Source organism: Tenrec ecaudatus, chromosome 9, assembly GCF_050624435.1.
Source record: "Tenrec ecaudatus isolate mTenEca1 chromosome 9, mTenEca1.hap1, whole genome shotgun sequence".
Classification (NCBI taxonomy): domain Eukaryota; kingdom Metazoa; phylum Chordata; class Mammalia; order Afrosoricida; family Tenrecidae; genus Tenrec; species Tenrec ecaudatus.
Window position 1 is genome coordinate 111,690,055 of NC_134538.1, and position 17,804 is coordinate 111,707,858.

Here is a 17,804-nt window from a genome sequence, read left to right on the forward strand (position 1 = left end):
GGTACAAGTTAGCCTAATGTATGACGCTTCTATGTCAAAAATGTTAAATACGCTATCTTCTAAAACGCAGGATTTAACTAGTAAGAGACTATCATACTGTTGAATCAAGATCGACTACAACAACTGAATTAAAATGCCTGCTTTAGCTTTAAGATTGATCAGGCACTTGATATAGGTTGTGTTACAGTACCTGTTAATGCTGTCAAAGGCAAGACAGAATCTATCACATCAGATGCCTGGATGAAGCCATGTGGTGAAGGTACGATAAGTATTGTTTCATCATCAATTGCTTGATCAACTTGTTCTATGGCAGGTGATACTAAACCCTACAACAGATACAAAATAACAAAAAACAACCCTGATTAATATTCCAAATTCTTCTAGGTGTTTGATATAACTTAATATGCAAATATCCTATTTTTAAATTAAAATATAAAAAAATTGATACTTTATTGTCTAGTGCACCAAACTGAAGACCAATTTAATTATAGGGCATTTAATAAAACAATGCTGTTATACTATAAGGCAAAGTGTCTAAGCCAAAATATGAAGAAGCTCTGTAGCTTTTTATTAACCACTCAGTAAAATGGTCCAATGGAAAAGGTTATCTTTGCATAGCCGTATTTGCTGGCAATACTACTGAATGCCTGAGACTTAGGAAGTCTGAGGTAGAAACTGGCATTTATTTTGCAGCTCTGAAGACAGATGGAAGGTGGATGATTTCTAGGCTTTTCTGAAAATGTAGATTTGCGGCTCATGACAGGCACCCATTAGAACGAAGTTCCCCCAAGTGCAACTCACCTCAGTGACGTAAGCACTGGCTAAAGCAGAGCGTGACTCCTCCTCTTGTTTAAGGGTGGCGTCAATTTCTTCTTCTGTTCGGACCATAACACTGCTCATCAGTTCTGTGCTACTGTGGTCACTGAATTTGGATATATGAGCATCATTAAATGATGGTTCTATAATCATCTTAGGGTGATGGATTTCATCTGGGAAAGTGTCGGCTTCTAGAGCATCTGGAGGCTCTGGAAAATCGGCTGACTGAATGTCACTATCTACTGCCAATTCTGCTTGGGATATGGAAGAAGCGATGTCCTCTGTGGCAACAGTTTGAATGATGACTCTTGGTGTGTGACACTGCACGGTGACATTGTCACTTGTGTTCAACAAATGTTCTGGCTGTAAGACATTGACAACAGTTAAAGTACCTACTGGATTTAAGTTAAAGGGAACAGTTGCTATTTATAGGTGACATTCTATCTTCCTCATTCCTGTGGCTATACTGGTCTTATCACTTTTCCTATAACCCTGGTTCTGTACCCACTGAGGACCTTGCTTTCCTAATGCCCCCATTTCTCCAGTGCAACTTCATCTCCTGTAAGAAGACCCAAGAATGAAGGATGCACTCCATTGAAGGCAGGAGTGCAAAACTCCTGGAACAGCAGTAGAAAAATTATTAACCTGCCATATAATTTTGGATCAGCTAATCCTAGTTCCTAACAAGTACTCAAATAGTTGAGCTGATATCAAAATAGGTTTTTCTCCTGAAGTTGCTGTTACTTACTGATGGAACATCAGTTCTATTAGTAGTATCAATACTAGACAACACCGCACCCCCACTCACTCCTCCCCCGAAAAATCCCCAATGGCAGTTAATAGTTAGCCATAAACCAGAAAAAAAAAAATCAAGGAATTTATGTAATGCAACATACAGATAAAGCATGAACGATGATCTGTTCAGGAGAAGCCGGAGCAGTGGCCGTCAGGGTTACGGTGGGACTGGCGGTCAGAGTGAGGGGAAGGCCTTGGCTTGAGCCTGTCTGAAGTAGGTAAGTGCCTGGAGTGCCAGTGGGCTGTAAATGGAAAGACTACAGGGGAAAAAAAATTAAGATAGTACTGATTCATCTAGCTTTACACCCAATAAACCAAAACCCATTGCTGATGTAGATTCTAGGATTTTCTTGGCTGTTATCTTTATGGAATCTGATCACCAACGCTTTTGGTTAGTAGTGATTTATTAAGCATAAATGTGTGTAATGATCCTAAAGATATCAATAGGATATAAAATAAAAGGTATCAGGATTCTTAAGTCAAATGAACCTTGACAGTGTAGTGGGTTACGTGTCGGGCTGCTATCAAAAGGTCAGTAGAGTTCAAACGCACCAGGTGCTCCAAGAGAGAGACCTTTTGCTCCTCAGAAACCCACAGGGGCAGTTCTTGCTATGAAATGAAATGGACGCAATGGCACTGGATTTGATCTGAAGTCATTACCCTAGCCTGGTGGTTTAACAGACGTAAAGCATTTATCGCACTAAGTGCCTTGATTACTATCGAATTACAGCTTATTATTGTATAGTTATTTTGCCACTGTTTCCAGCACACTTCCTTTTTTTTCAGTAGCAATCATCCAGTTTAAAGAAAGCAAAACAAAGCTTTACATTTCTGAAAATATACAGCCAGCCTTGTTTACATATTTGGAGAAATTAGGAATGTACAGCTGAAGGAAACCGCTGGTTAACTGACAGCATATGAACATTCATGTAGCATAGCATGCTAACACAAAGATTGTATATGAATGTTCATATGCTGTCAGTTAACCAGCTGAACTGGCAAGGACGTGTCTGTGGCTGCACTCCTTCTCTCCCCTCTGGTCTCTGTGTTAATTCACATCCTGCATTTCCCACCCTAGGCTTATACTTGAGTCAATCAGTTGTTCTGGTTTCCCAGGTCATAATTAGGTAGCTCGGCTTATACTCGGGTCGGCTTACACTCGAGTGTGTACGGTTATTTTCATTTTTTGTGTGTGTGTACGGTATTTTCATTGTGACGTCATATACTGTAATTTTGCTACTGTTATGAATCGGGCGACTCACAGGTTGAGAACTGCTGGTAAGACAGGGTTTTTGAAGTGGACAAGCTTCATCTTGTCCCTTGAGGTGGCTGGTGGGTCTGAAAAGCTAATCTGATGGTTAGCAGCCCAATACCTAACCTACAGTGTCATCCTACACATCATTTTGACATATAAAAAGAGTATACCATTGGATTATAGGTAGGTAAAGAGAGATTGTAACAGACTCACTTCAAATTCAACTGATCTTCCTTATGCATAAAAATGACTAAAATCAATTTCATGAAGTGTTCATTACTCACTGGAAGAATCTCAAATGTCTGTAGTGTTCCACTGTTTAGTGTTATTGTTTCAGAGTCAACAGTAGCAGCAGGGGAGTCTGTTGAAGCTATAGTAAGAACAAGGAGAAATAAGAAATTTTTCAAATTAAAATTTCCAGTGTGGAAACCTAGATTTATCATGAAGGGCCATCTCATGTTGAATAATTTGCCTAGAAACATAAAAACTCCTTTAAGCTTTTTAATATCCATAGTAATTGGAAAACAAATGAATTTACCTGGGATATCGATCAGAGGCCTGTAAACTAGCCCCACAAGCTAAGTCCAATCCATTGCCTATTTGTTTTTAGAGTATTAGAGGAATAGGCCACAGCCATTCATTAGGTACTTTCCCTTGCTGCTTTCACACCGCAGTGGTGAAACTCCTAAACTAATTCGAATCTGAAGACTCTGGCCTCTTACAGAAGAGATTCACCAACCCTTGTTCTAGCTCAAACATTTTTCTAACATGAGGAATTAAGAGGTACACGACAAGAAGAACCTACAAAGACAGAGACAATGACTGATGCAATGGTGGGGAGCGAGCAAAGGAACGGATTGTGATGATGTGCATGCAACTTTTTAAAAGCGATGTAACTGGAAGTGTATGATACGTGACTATTACATCAAGAAAACTTTAAAAAAATCAAACTTGACCAATGGCTGTCATGGATGAAGGAGGAAGAGTTGTTGCTTAGGGGGTATTGAATTTAGGTTAATAGGGGTGGAATAATTTGGTAAAGGATATCAACAATGATTGTAAAACATGAACAGCATAATCAATGGCACCGAATTACACATGTGGGAGTTGCTGAATCAGAGAATGTTTTGTTGGGTACATTTTGCCAAAATTAAAAATAATTCCATGAATAATTTTTAAAACCTGCTAACCAATAAAGAGGTAGAAATTTGATAAACAAGTTTTCCTGGACATTCTCAATATTAATGCCTGATTTGAAAAGTACCTAATATTGGGCTTGAGTTCCAGCTACATCACTAAACCAACAATGTAAACCTGAAAAATATTTACTTCAGGATAAAGCTTATAGAAATTTTATCTCTTCTACCTACCTTCCTTCAAAAGTGCTTTAAAAAGCATTTAGTCCAAAAAAACCCCACCAAAAACATTTAGTACACATAGAATATCAAAAAACCCTATTTGGGAAATTAAACAGCACCTTAGTGATTACATGGAAGTCTTTTGTGTCAACTAAACCTTAGACTTGATCAGCCTCCTCAAGGTTGTACAGAACTAAGAAATCTGAGCTCTCGGTACTTCCCGTGGTACCTGAAGTAAACTACTGAGAAAAATCATGTTTGCCGACACTTCACTATATTTTAAAGAACTTGTATGGGGGTTTTCTACCCTGTCCTACAAGGTCTATGACTCTGCGTTGACTCAATGGCAGATCTAAAAGAAGTTACAGTTAAGAAATTTTAGTTAAGAATCAATGGGTGTGTTCTAAAACTTCCTCTTTTGTGAATAATAAGGTACTTTATAAAATGATTGCTGTCTTTCCAACCGGACTGTTGTTTCAGAGCCAAAGAAGACTCTCCAATGTACAATCAGCTCACAGCAAAGAATAGCTCACGTATTTCAGTTGCTTTGTAATTCTTCACACTTGACTATGTATACTAAATCTTAGTTGCAGAAATGTAAATAAGCCATAATTAATTTAAATGTCTCTACGGTACTTTGGAAACCATTGTATATACAGATATAAATACTGTTAACACTAATAGATGGCTCAGTCTCAATGAGAGGCAGCAAGCAGTATCATGTCACAGGGTACATTTGAACATGTATGGGGGACTTCCTGTTAACATAATGACTGGAGAGTACTACTGGCATTTTATAAGCAAGGTCAAGGGACTAGGAACACTGTAAAATGTGAAGGAGAACCATGTCTACACAGAATACTGCCTTAGAAATTTAAATTTGATGGTTACCGGGGTCGGAGGGGCAACTGGCTCCAGAGTACACAGGTGTGAACTTTGATGAATGGGACAGGAAAAACCATGGGAGGTTTGGTAGCGTAAGTTGCTGAATGCAAAAACAATGATCTGATTTGTAAAAACCACACCTAATTCACAATAAAGTTTGGGACAGAGGGTAAACAATTCTGCACCAAATGCCAATAATGCGCAGGTTAAAAGTAAAACCATGATTGGTAGACTCGTGGATGATGCTGGCTTCTCGTAACCTTATTAAGCACAAAAATACTAGAGGTTAAGGAAAATGGAGGGGTAATGACAGTTTCTGCTAGAAAACAACTTTTATCGCCAAAGAAAATTGTTTTCTACCTCAATAAAACCCATGCGCCTCTATATACCATCTCATATTGAGAATTTTTTGGTGAATTAGTATAAATGCCCTGGCACTTTAATTCCTTGCATGCTGGACTATATTTTATAATTTTCTATTAATTCTTTATAAAATCTAGAAAGTAAGGTGGCTGGGCAGTTGCTTAAGATCCTATTACCCGTCCTTTGGGCAAATATTAATCGAGCCAAACCTAACTTAACTCTGCAGATCTCCTTTAACTCAAACTTTGATCAAAGCTTCTATCAACATTCTAAGTGGAGAAAAAAGTGCCAGGGTCGTCAACAAAACAACATAGGCTTTATATTAATAAACAGCAAGGAGTCTTGAGGTTCAGACACTTACAAACATGGGTGATCTGGACTGGAATCTGCAGTGCTGTCATGGGGCTTGGAGAGAGAGCTGTGTTTTCATCCAAGCGGGCGACTCTGATCTGAACATGTTGTACACTGGAGTTGGAATTACTGTTTGGAACTCCAGATCCTGATTTATTCTCCAACAGTGTTGGGTTGTTTTTTTGGTTCTCATGTAACTGTTTAAGACCTTTTATTAAGACTGAAGGGAGATGGGTAGAAAAAAAACAATGACTCTCCGACAGACCACCATCTAAGCAGCAAGGGAGGTGGGGGATGAGGAGGAAGCTACTTGGAATAAATAATTGTATAATGGATATAATATCAAAGTAATTAAAATAATTTGAAGTCACTGCACTGAATTTCTGGGAGGTCTTACCTATCACAACATTTAAAAAATAAAAATGTTATTGTGCTCATTATCTCAAGATTTGTAAGACATGGGGGGGAGAAGACATTGTGAAGAACATAGAATCAAAACATTACATCATAAGTGGTTTGAGATAGTCGTGGTGGTGGTGGGATACAGGAAGTGCCAGGCTGCTAACAGGTCAGCAGTTTAAACCCACCAGTAGCCCCACAAAAAAGTGACGCTGTCTCCTCCCATAAAAATTGACGGTCTTGAAAACTGAAGGAGCAGTTCTACTCTGTCATTTAAGGTTGCTATGAGTCAGAATTGACTCAAGAGCTGTGGACTTAAGCTTCTTGAAAAAAAATTGTTTCACAACACCAGCAATTCAAAGTTGCTTATTCAGGTGGTTGTGGATCTACTCAATTCCAGAGATAACAGCTGATTGTGGACTTCAACCACCCAAAGTTCTTAGTGGGGAGACTTTGTCCTAGGCTGCTACTCATAGGAAGCTGCACTAATTAATCCTCTGTTGATGCTGCAACCTTGGAAGGTTCCTGTGACAGTAGTACTCACGCTTATGATTTTCATTTATAAACTGTTTCTTTAACAAGGTCATTTTTCTCCATCATAGGGCTATGCCCCAATTTAAGCATTTCTGATTTAAGGTCTCTGGATTTACACATACCACACATAACCAAGAATTTATAGTCTAAAAGCTATGAGAGGGCTTGCTTCCAAGAGTTTATGGAAAAATAAGATGAAAAGATAAAGGAACTTTCTGAACTCCCTTTTCCCACAGAATTCCCTAACTTTTATTAGATGAAGTTACTTTTCAACTAACATTTTATAGTTTTCAGAAACACAACTTTGGACATAATGAGGATTATATATATGTAAAGCTGTTTCTTCAAACCTTATCAAAGTTAGGTGGGAAAACAAGAATGTATTTTTATATTAGGAGCTTTGGAATTACTAATCATTTTCTTCTCTAGGAAAGAAAAGGGAGTTAGCCAAGAAAATAGAACAGATGTTTAAGGGGAAATCTCTACAATATCTCATTAGCTCAGGTAAATAACTTCCAATATCTAACTCCTGAAAAAGGAATATGCTAAGGAAGGAAGGAAGGAAGGAAGGCATGGGTTAAAAAGCAGCTAATACATTACCAGGGAATGAAACATCCTTGTGGTTTGCAATCTGTCTTTTGATGGTCCACCATTTACTTCGAAGCCACTGTGGTGAACGGACACTACTCCATCCCTCAGCCAGGAGATCCCAGTTTATGTCGTTCTCGTCGGCTACATCAAGCTCTGCTATCCTACAGGATACAGGCAGCACCTGTTAGATGTTGACTTGCGTCACCATAATACCCCTCCTCTGACTACAGCTAACGGCACTGATGGAAAGGGCACTGATGGAGGTTCTGACAATGAGATGTGAAGCTCCATGTGAAAGGGTTCTAGGAGTGAACACTTGCTTCCACTGGTAAGAGTTGAAAAACAGGAACAACACCAGCAGTCATTTAATAAAGAGGCAGCCAATGGGCTGAACTATAAATCGTTACACTCAGGTTAAATACTGTCAAGGAAAGGAACAGAGCTGAAGATCAGCACAGGCTAAGGAGGGATTTAGTTGCAGTGTGTGTGGCGTTTCATAGTGTGGCCTTTATGAAGTCAGTTACTTCCAGACCTAAGCTTTTCCATTTGTAAAATGATCAAGCATATTTAGAAGTGTGTTATTTATAAAGATGCCTAGTTGAAGCATACTAAGTTAACAATAAAATTCAGGCCAAAATAAAAAAGAAAAACTCGATCCCCAGCAGTAACCACAACAGCCAGTTCAAAAGTACAACAAAAATCTTGGCTTCTAAAAGTCAACTTGTTTTGTAGTCTGACGTCATGAAGACATGACTTTCTGAGAGCAGCTACAATAAACTGCTATTTGGTGTCTTAAATAATTTCTTACTGGTATTTATGCCCATCTGAGTGGAAAAATCAACTAATTTTTTTTTTAAATCAACTAATTTTTAAAAGCTTGTGTTTTAAAGTTGATTGTGGTGGTGACTGCAGAACTTATCCTATTTTTTAACCACTGAACTATATGAACGATATATGCCAAATAAATCTGTTGGAGGAAAACAAAAGTTTCATTGTCTTAAACAACTTTGTATTTGTATGAAATGGAAATATATTGGGTTAGTTTGAAGGGGTAGAATAACTGTAAACTCAACCCGCTTCTTAGAAGTCTTAGCACAGAAGTCACAGATTGAAGAACATGGAGACCGAATGACCCTCTTACCCTAACACGTCCCCCTAGACGAGATTGAGGCACATGGGTGGGCCAGTGGACAAGCTGCACTGCCGCTGCCTGTGCCAGACCTGTTCTGTGGATACAGAGGATACAGAGAGAGGACTTCAGTCTCCACGCCTTCAATCTGGTACTTTGGACGTGCACTAAATCCACTAAAAAGGAACAAACACAAAACAAAGAGCTCAATATGAAATAGTTAGGATCTTAAAACAGTGGCTTTCTATGAAAGGATGTTTTTCAGACTAAGGGTCTAGAGAGCACAAAGAGGGGATTAACCAACATATCCACAGCAATTAGCGGCTTTTGTCATTAGAAACTTAGGACACAAACCTGAGGATGAGATTTATTTCATCTTCCTTGGTCCACTCAGTACCCCCACTCTGTTTCCAGTTCAGGTAGTTGAGCCACTTAGAACGACACTGCTTTTCTGAGCGGGTACCTACTCGTTCAGCCACAGCTGCCCAAGACACACCCTGTGTGACTATGTCACCTGGCTCAGTGCTGGTCAATTCATGAACCACCTCTGTAAGCCTCTTTTCTTCTTCTTCTGTCCACTTTCCTGAAAGAAAGAAAGAAATCCAGACTACCAATGCTACCTCCTGTTGCAAATGACATTTGGCTCTACTTTTCCAAGAATTTGTAGGTCCCACACAGTAGTTCTGAGTTTGTTTTTAAATGACTGTTTAGAACCATGCATCTCTACAGTGACAACTACATTTCTCTACCTAGGAAGGTTTTTAGTATGAAAGAAAAAATAAAACCCTAATAGTGAGCACTGACAGACTCCTTTAAGAAAAGAAAAACGCCTGTAACTGGAGAGAATTGTACACTACTGAGTTACATGGAGACCTTTGTTCCCAACAGCTACAGTGAATGCGGGAAGACAGAGTAACACATTTGGCCTCCCTTAGTAGAGGGAGGTATATACCATCTTAGTAAATAATAGGTGTATACCAGCTTCTTTTCCATTATCTCAAATCCAAGTTACAGTATCTGACAAAATAGCAGTCAATTTTCAGATTGGAATCCAAAGATACTTTTATACCAAGCCTTTTTGGATACCTACAGTCCCACCAATAGAAACAAAAAAGCTCTTTTCTTTTTTCTTAAGTTGAGCTAAAAAAAAAAAAAATCTTTTTTATCTTTGCCATTTCTGTTTCCAATATATTACTGACAGCAGAAAACTTCTAGAAAAATTGATAAGATTATGTGCTTGTTTTCAGGAGTTCATCAATTCAACAAATTGGCAGATGTCTATGATGTGCTAAAGCACATTTGTCCTCAGGAGTTAGATAAGTCCTTAGCATTCAAAGCAGGGTAGGAAAGGAAGGGAAATTCTGAAACTGCTATCTCAGGTTGAGGCACACAGGAAGAACTCATTATCAGAAGCAAAAAATATGCAGCGATATTGAAAGGAAGCAGGCAATTTATTACTCAAGCTGGCCATGGGGAATTGGCACAACATCATTCCAAACTACATTAATGAGTTCGGTACTCAGAGAATATTTTACACAAGCCTTCGGGTTCATTCTAATTTAAAAGCTCTCATTTCATTCATTCAGCTGGCCATGCCACAGAATGACTGACTTGAAACTTACTCTTAAGCTCTTGCAGGTGGAAGGCTTAAGCAAGAAACATTCCTAAGGTAGAGCAGAGAAGTACAAAATATATTCCCTGTAAAGCCTAAACAACCTGAGAATTTGTTTCTTTGCTGAAATAACAAACATGGACAGCTACCCAGTACATTTCTGTCCACATAAGAGAGATAGTGTGCGGTCTGCCCTAGGGACAGAAACACCAACCATAATATTTGTTCCACATAAAAAGATACTGAAATTGGAATAAGCAGGACACACACAAGCCTTTGGAACATAATTTCTTTCAAAATTTAGTCCTGCCAAAATTAAGTTTTTCAATTAGCATGCACGTTGGCAGATTTTCATCAAATTACTTTCTTATCTTTAAATTATTTTCTCTGTGTGCCTTAAAAATAAGTATTTTCCCAAATGAAATAATTTTGAACTGCTATAAAAATGAAAAATGCTAGATATCTCAAACCTTTGTGTCCTGTAAACAATGTCATCTTCTGATAAAGCAGTAAACAAATACAAGATTGGCTGGGTCTGTTAAGTTTCCAAAAAAGGTATGACTCAAAAAGTAAGATTCTTTGGACAGAGAAAGGAAGGCAGCTCTCTAAGTGGACAGGAGGCTAACGCACCGATAAGCACATGCCAGAAGGTGTAGTCACGATACCTGTGTTGCAAGTGTCCTTCATCAGTCGGCACCGATCTTTGACCGAAGAAGCACTTCTTCCTAGCGCCGCCCCTATTGTTGCCCAGTCATTGCCATGCCTTATCCGGAGCCTAAAACAAGAGTCTGCCCATCAGCATTGGTTCAATTGTTTTCTCCCTTCTAATTTCACCATTTATTCTTCATTCTTCTTCTTCCCATTTGACTGCTTTGGAAGTTGTGGGCAGCAGTACTTTGAGAGCCAAAGTTTGAAAGTGTGGCCTTTTTTTGGGGTCCACAGTTGTCTGTGGGTGAAAAAAAAACAGGCAGCAATTGCCTTTTTCCTGGGTCAGAGAGAAATAAATAACTTGGATATGTGTTCAAAAAAGACCAAATCTCCCCTCAGGTTACTGACACTAATCTCCCAGGCAAGCCCCCATCTTTCCCAGGTGAGCACATTCCTAACAGATTCTTCAGACATCAGGTTTTAAATATGTCCTTGTAAGAGGACCTACTTTCAATTTCCCCTTCATCCATCTAATCCATTAAAGCAAAGTAAGATCTCCCAAGATTCAAGAGCCCATACAAGGTGGTAACTCAGCCAGATACTCAGTGAAACAGTTACTAAGTCACCACTCTAAACTACACCAAGCAAAGCAGCTGTTTGGCTTGGTTTTCAGGCCACTCCAAATGACCATCTCATCTTTTCTGGGACCCGTTTTAGGGTTTCAAGGAATAATTTGGAAATGACAAGAGGGGGCGAAATTTATGCATGATGCAATGGCTATGATAGAAAGTCAATGTTAGTAATTAGAATTAAACCATACCAATCTGCCACGAAAACTCTTGACATTTTCAAAGCAAAATTTTAAAAATATAGAAGACATTAAAAAACAAAACAAAAAAATCCCCCAAGAGTTCAAGAGAACCATTTAAACTTACTCTTTGAGCTTTTCAATTTCTTCAGGTGTATACCTAGAAATTTAGAGAAAAATTAAAAAATATAAATTAGAAAAAGGAAAGCTTAGAATTGACAAAAATCAGTATTTAGAAAGCCAAAGGTTAACCCACGTAGCAAACTGGTATTTGTAAGGTGGCCAAGTAATTTTTAATATGGATTAATATAATCGAAGCTCCTATTTTTTGTATTTTTTTTAAAGGCCAATATACTTCGTCATTTTACAGGTAAACTCAAGCTCAGTCAGTAAGTTGATTTCGACTGGTGGCGATCCTGTAGGAGAGGGTAAAATTGGTTCTGTGGGCTTTCTGAGATTGCAAATCATTAGGGGAAAGCCTCGTCTTCCTCTCACTGGTGGTTCTGACGTGTAATCCACTAGGCCACCAGAGCGCCTTTGAAAAAGATAGGCACTGCATAGTTTTCTCTAGAAGAAAATCAACATTTAAAACACACTTAGCTGCTTTTCTGTGACCTTAACTCTTCTTTCATTTCCAAATTAGCTTCAAGCACTTTAAATGCAGAGCGTTCCCTCAAGTGTTCTGGGAGATATTGTATGCTAAAGCTAAAAAGTAAATTTCCTCTGGTAAATTCGCTCAAAGAGCTAAAAAAATTTGTATTTGTAGTCACGTTCTCTACCATACATGGTCTTCTGACAGATTCTCGCTCTAACTTACAGGCTCTTTTCCTGGAAAGAACTCAATGTAGTCAATGAAATAGCTTTTCAACGCTCCTTTTTCCTTCAGTCCATATTATACACTGCTATAAAAACAAGTTAATTCCCTTCAGCTTTTAAACGTGCACCCCTTTAGCAAGCTGTTGAACAGTTAGCGCAGTGGTTCTCAACCTTCTTCATGCCGCGGCCCTCGTGTGGTGGTGGGTGACCCCCCAACCATAACGTTATTTTCACTGCTACTTTAAAACTGTCATTTTGCTACTGTATGAATCTGGCTACCCCTGTGAAAGGGCCATTCCACCTCAAAAGGGGTTGAGAACCACTGTGAATTAGAGGAAAACCAGGACCGGTAACCTGACAACTAAAGTTCAAAACAAGGAATTAGGAATATTCAATGCCAAGTATTACTATAGAATAGTAATGATACCTTTCCATAAATTCTACATCTTTAACAGAATTTCAAGTGTTATTTATAGAAATGTAATTTTTCCCACTCTAACATAAAAAAGTTCCTGACCTAAGAAATACTCTATATAAAAACAAAGAGGAAATGTTACAATCAACATTCTTTTCATACTTCCCACGTCTTACCTATGACTATATATGTTGCTTTACTACAAAGTGGACATTGAATTTTTAAATAAGCTAGATCTTAAACGTAACCCATATAAGGGTGTTTAGAGTTAAAACTTTAAAGAAGGTCTTAGTATGGCGGGGTAACAGATTCACAATGTGACTTAAAAGCCACAATTAAAAAGATTAAAATATTAACCTTACTCCAACAGGTATAGATAGCTGGCTCTAAAGCCTAACTCACACCTCCATTAATAACAAGGGCAGTTCCATACACAATCCCCCTACTTATATGAGAGCATGCAGCATTACAAGATTTCATACTTTCCCACATGGTTCCTGTCATCATACATGCGAAGCACTCTTCTATAAACTGCAAACAAAGGCCGGTTCAGACCCCATGCTATAGTCCTGTAGAAATCCTTTCTTTCGTCTTTTGACATCTCAAAGATGATTTCTGTAGCATCTTTTATTCCACGTGCCTAAATGGGTTACATTTCTTTGATTTAGGGATTTCTGATAAAACGCATAGGAATATACTCAAAGTTCTTTTTAATACATTTTATGTCATTGAAAGTCAAATAAAAGCTTTACAGTTTTTAAAACCCTAAAATTAAAAAATAAATCCATACAAGAAAGAATATTATAAGAACAAAATAGGTCCAGTAATCACATAAATTAAAAAGGGTAAATAAAACGCAAAGTTATATCTTTGGAATGATCCATGTACAATAGTACAATTAAGAAAGATAAACTTTTGGCAAAATGGTTTAAGCTGGAACTAAAAAATGGATTTATTTAAAACAATAAATATGAAAACATAGCTAAGAATAAGTTCCTAGAAAAGTCAACTTACCAAAGCTGACTCAGAGAAAGAGGGAAAATCTAGTACGCACAGACCAGTACAACAACGTCATCGGCTGTCTGCAAGCTGTGCACAGAAAACACTAGGACCGGATGCCTGTACAGTTCAGTCCTGATAAGCAGCCAGGAAAAAGTGGAAGCCCCTCTCCCCCTCATGTTCACCTCACTCCTTCAAGGCAACCATAAGCTCAAAATCAAAATTAGACAAGAATCATTTCAGAAAGGGATTTTTAGGCTAGGTTCATCTATTAACAAAAATGCAAAAGCCCTAAAAATTCTTAGCCACTATGCCCAGCAGTCCGCAAATCACAGGGAAATGTGACTTTAGCCTAGTTATACAAATTTGAGTTAATTTCAGAAAAAAGGTTAATGTAATTAATCACATAAATATTTATAGAATTAAATTATGAAATTCTTTACAAAGAAAAAGCAGTCAAAATTCAATATTAATACATGATCAGCCTTAGAAAATTAGGAGAAAACTATTAATTCAATTAAAAAAAGTATAAAAGTAAAAAGATCGGAAAAGAAAAACATCGTTCACAGATAATATATAAAAGTAAAAATTCTACAGGAAAATTATTTGTTTAAAAAAGAAACTTTAGCCAAGCCAGTCAGGATGCAGTATATCAATGATGAAACATACAGCTCTCCTATAGTTCTTTAATGCTTCCTCGCTGCCCATTACCATGATCCCAATTCTACCTTACAAATCTGGCTAGACCAGAGGATGAGGATCTACATTGGTACAGATAAGAACTGGAAACAGGGAATCCAGACAGATAAATCCCTCAGGACCAATAATGAGTGACAATACCAGAAGGGAAAGGGGAAGGGTTAAGGGAGAAAGGGGGAACCGATCACAAAGATCTACATATCACCCCTCCCTGGGGGACAGACAAAAGAAAAGTAGGTGAAGGGAGATGTCGGACAGTATAAGACACGACAAAATAATAATTTATAAATTATCAAGAGTGCGAGGGAGAGGGTCAGAGAGGGGTGTGGAAATGAGCTGATACCATGGTCTCAAGTAGAAAGAAAATGTTTTGAGAATGATGATGGCAACAAATGTGCTTGACACATTGGATGCATGTATGGATTGTGATAAGAGTTGTACGAGCCCCCAATAAAATGATTTTTAAAAAGAATATCAAACTTGCTGGAAAACAAAAGTAATCAGCATTTCTACATAACACTAATGGGATTTAATTTTTAAGAATTATTCACAATACTATTAAAATAAATATACTAAGAATAAGCACAAAGCAAGTTATACGTATCTTTGATGGGAAAAAGATCATTAAGCTTTATCAGAAGTTATTTTTTTAAAAACATTGTATTAGGGGCTCATACAACTCTTATCACAATCCATACATATAGATACATCAATTGTATAAAGCACATCTGTACATTCTTTGCCCTAATCATTTTCAAAGCATTTGCTCTCCACTTAAGCCCTTTGCATCGTGTCCTCTTTTTCCCCCCTCCCTCCCCGCTGCCCCCTCCCTTATGAGCCCTTGATAATTTATAGATTATTATTTTGTCATATCTTGCCCTATCTGGCATCTCCCTTCACCCCCATTTCTCTTGTCCATCCCCCAGGGAGGTCCAGAAGTTATTTTTAAATAGTCTTATTGACATATAATTGATGCACCACACCATTCAATGATTTAAATATATTAGACATACAATCATTACCAAAATCAATTCTAGAATCTTTTCTTTACCTTGTACTTATGATTCCTATTCCCCCATCTCCCCCAACTTCTCCTGTTATAACTCGAAGAAACTAATAATCTACTTATTGTTTTTATAGATTTGCTAGCCTAAAACTCATAAAAATCATCAACAGTAACTAATCAAACACAGAAAATCTTCAATCCACAAGAAATCAGCAAATAAGAACTAGATCAAATTAAAAATGGGCCAAAGGGAAAACAAGTAGAACATTAAAATTTAACCTAACCGTGAGGACCTATTGGTTGAGTTGGGCTGCTAACCACTAGGTGCCCCGCAAAAGAAAGGTGAGGTTTCCTACTCCAGTGAAGAGCTGGTCTCAGCAAGCCACCAGGACACGTCTACCCTGTCTCAGACGGGCCCTGTGAGTCAGAACCAAAGGCAGAAGCTATCTTCACGTTAACTCACTTTCCGATACCCTCCTAAGGGCAAGGAAGGTTTCTAACATTCAAGGGATTTCAATGCAGAATTAACCCATGGGAACTATGTAAACAGACTCTGGGCTTTCACTGTCTCCCAATCTTCTGTAAACCGGGTGCTCAGAATTGAAGTAGAAAGCAAATGTTTTGAGAATGATGATGGCAACAAATGTGCTTGAAACAATGGATGGATGTATGGATTGTGATAAAATTTGTACGAGTGCCCAATAAAATTATATATAATTTCCTTTTCTGATATTGGATTTTATCACATACAATAATCCTTCGCTCACATAAGGAGTCCTGAAGGCAAAGTGGTTGTGTGTTGGGCCGGGTCTGTAGGATGAAAACCAGCTGGTCCTTGGAAGAAAGATGGGCCTTTCTACTCCCATAAACATTTGCAGCCTCACATACTCACTGTAGCAGTTCTGCCCTGTCTTGAAGGGTCGCTTCATGTCATCACTACTGGATGGCAATTTAGCTTATACAGGGTAGTGTACTTCTTCCACATGGGCTTAGATGGTACCTCATTTAAGATGGCTGCGTGTTATAAAGCACGTTTTTAAGACTCCAGACCCAGTTTTTTTCTGATAGCCACACACCTTCTGTTTTCTTTACCAACTGTGCTTTAGCACTTCTTTTTTCAGGGGACCCTTCATGACATTAAGTATCGAGTAAGGCTGTATCATAAAAACAGATAGTTCTTGAGTTTAAGTGTGAGCTCAGAATCCATTCACATTGGGGCAAAGACAAAGCACTACTGCAGAGATAAACCTGTGGAACGTGGAAAACACTCCGCCATTCTCAACACCTCATTCCTCTTCTGTAATCTGCTTGCCAGCACTCACTCCCCACAGCTCTGTGTAATTGCTTACTTCTGCTTCTGTATGATCTTGCTTGTGGCTCACTTGACCAACCACAGATCACCCTGTAAATCCACTCTCCATGATAAAATGCTTTCAGAAGGGGCAGTTTCTGGATACAAATCTTCTGAGCCACATGCCACTACAATAAAATTATTCCTTTTATTGTAACCGTTGGAAAATCCTTCAGCACAACTTCTGGTATTGGCCAGGAAACTCGCTCCTTCTCTGTGCTTGAAGGACCAGCCACAGACCTGTTTCTGCCCCCATGAGCTGTGGGCATCCCATGGGCCTTCACTTCAGGGGCAACTGTCTCTGAGCAGGCCAGTGGGATTTCTTGCTGTGTGGACCCTCTCCTCCAGGGTGGAGACCTGCCATGGACACCCATTTCTGAAGGAACCAAGTGGTGAACAATAGCTAATCCTGATCCTGGACTTCTGAACTGTGGCTCCAAGGTTCAACTTGGTCCTATGACCAGAAGGGGAGTCTGATTCACTCCCGACCACCGACCTACGTACTTGTGCAGCGGACCACGAGAAACCACGGAGGTCTCCAGTGTGCACGGGTAGGGAGACTGTGTACATAAGTGGGCAGTGAGAGCGTGTTTTGCAGATTGACACTAGTGTGAGTCCTGTCAGGCCGATGGTGATTCTCATAAGGTTAAAACAAATGATCTTCACTGCTAGTGCATTTTGGGCTCTAGTGGGGTTTAATATGGACTCGCCAAGAGGCACTTGAAAATCCTTGGGAGGGTAAGGGCAGGGTGTCTGGAAGCCCTCTGCCTGGTAAAAATGCACCGTTATGAGAGTTGCACAGGGGAAAGAAACAACTCTCCTCCAGGTTATATTAAATAATTTCAATAAGGGGTATACCAGAATTAGGGAGAAAAACTCCAACCAAGAAATCTAAGAACATTCTGTGAAATAGAATGGTTGTCTTTTGGTGTGATTGGCTTCCTGAGGGAACTCTAGATAGGTCCCATTACACA

The 17,804-nt window shown here is 38.8% G+C and overlaps 1 protein-coding gene across 4 annotated transcripts in view; it reads right to left on the bottom strand.

Moving 5' to 3' along the window:
• DMTF1 (cyclin D binding myb like transcription factor 1) overlaps nucleotides 1–17,804 on the bottom strand; it is a 55,559-nt gene that overhangs the window by 1,195 nt on the left and 36,560 nt on the right. For 3 of the 4 annotated variants that reach the window (XM_075558466.1, XM_075558464.1, XM_075558465.1), the window contains 10 exons: nucleotides 13,258–13,415; nucleotides 11,672–11,704; nucleotides 10,754–10,863; nucleotides 8,831–9,059; nucleotides 7,357–7,508; nucleotides 5,834–6,043; nucleotides 3,151–3,236; nucleotides 1,713–1,868; nucleotides 802–1,179; nucleotides 191–326 (listed from right to left, as the gene is read on the bottom strand). In XM_075558466.1, coding sequence (XP_075414581.1) covers nucleotides 191–326; nucleotides 802–1,179; nucleotides 1,713–1,868; nucleotides 3,151–3,236; nucleotides 5,834–6,043; nucleotides 7,357–7,508; nucleotides 8,831–9,059; nucleotides 10,754–10,863; nucleotides 11,672–11,704; nucleotides 13,258–13,415 — 1,648 coding nt within the window. The remainder of the gene's footprint in view (nucleotides 1–190; nucleotides 327–801; nucleotides 1,180–1,712; nucleotides 1,869–3,150; nucleotides 3,237–5,833; nucleotides 6,044–7,356; nucleotides 7,509–8,830; nucleotides 9,060–10,753; nucleotides 10,864–11,671; nucleotides 11,705–13,257; nucleotides 13,416–17,804) is intronic. The other variant, XM_075558467.1, reaches the window with a different exon arrangement.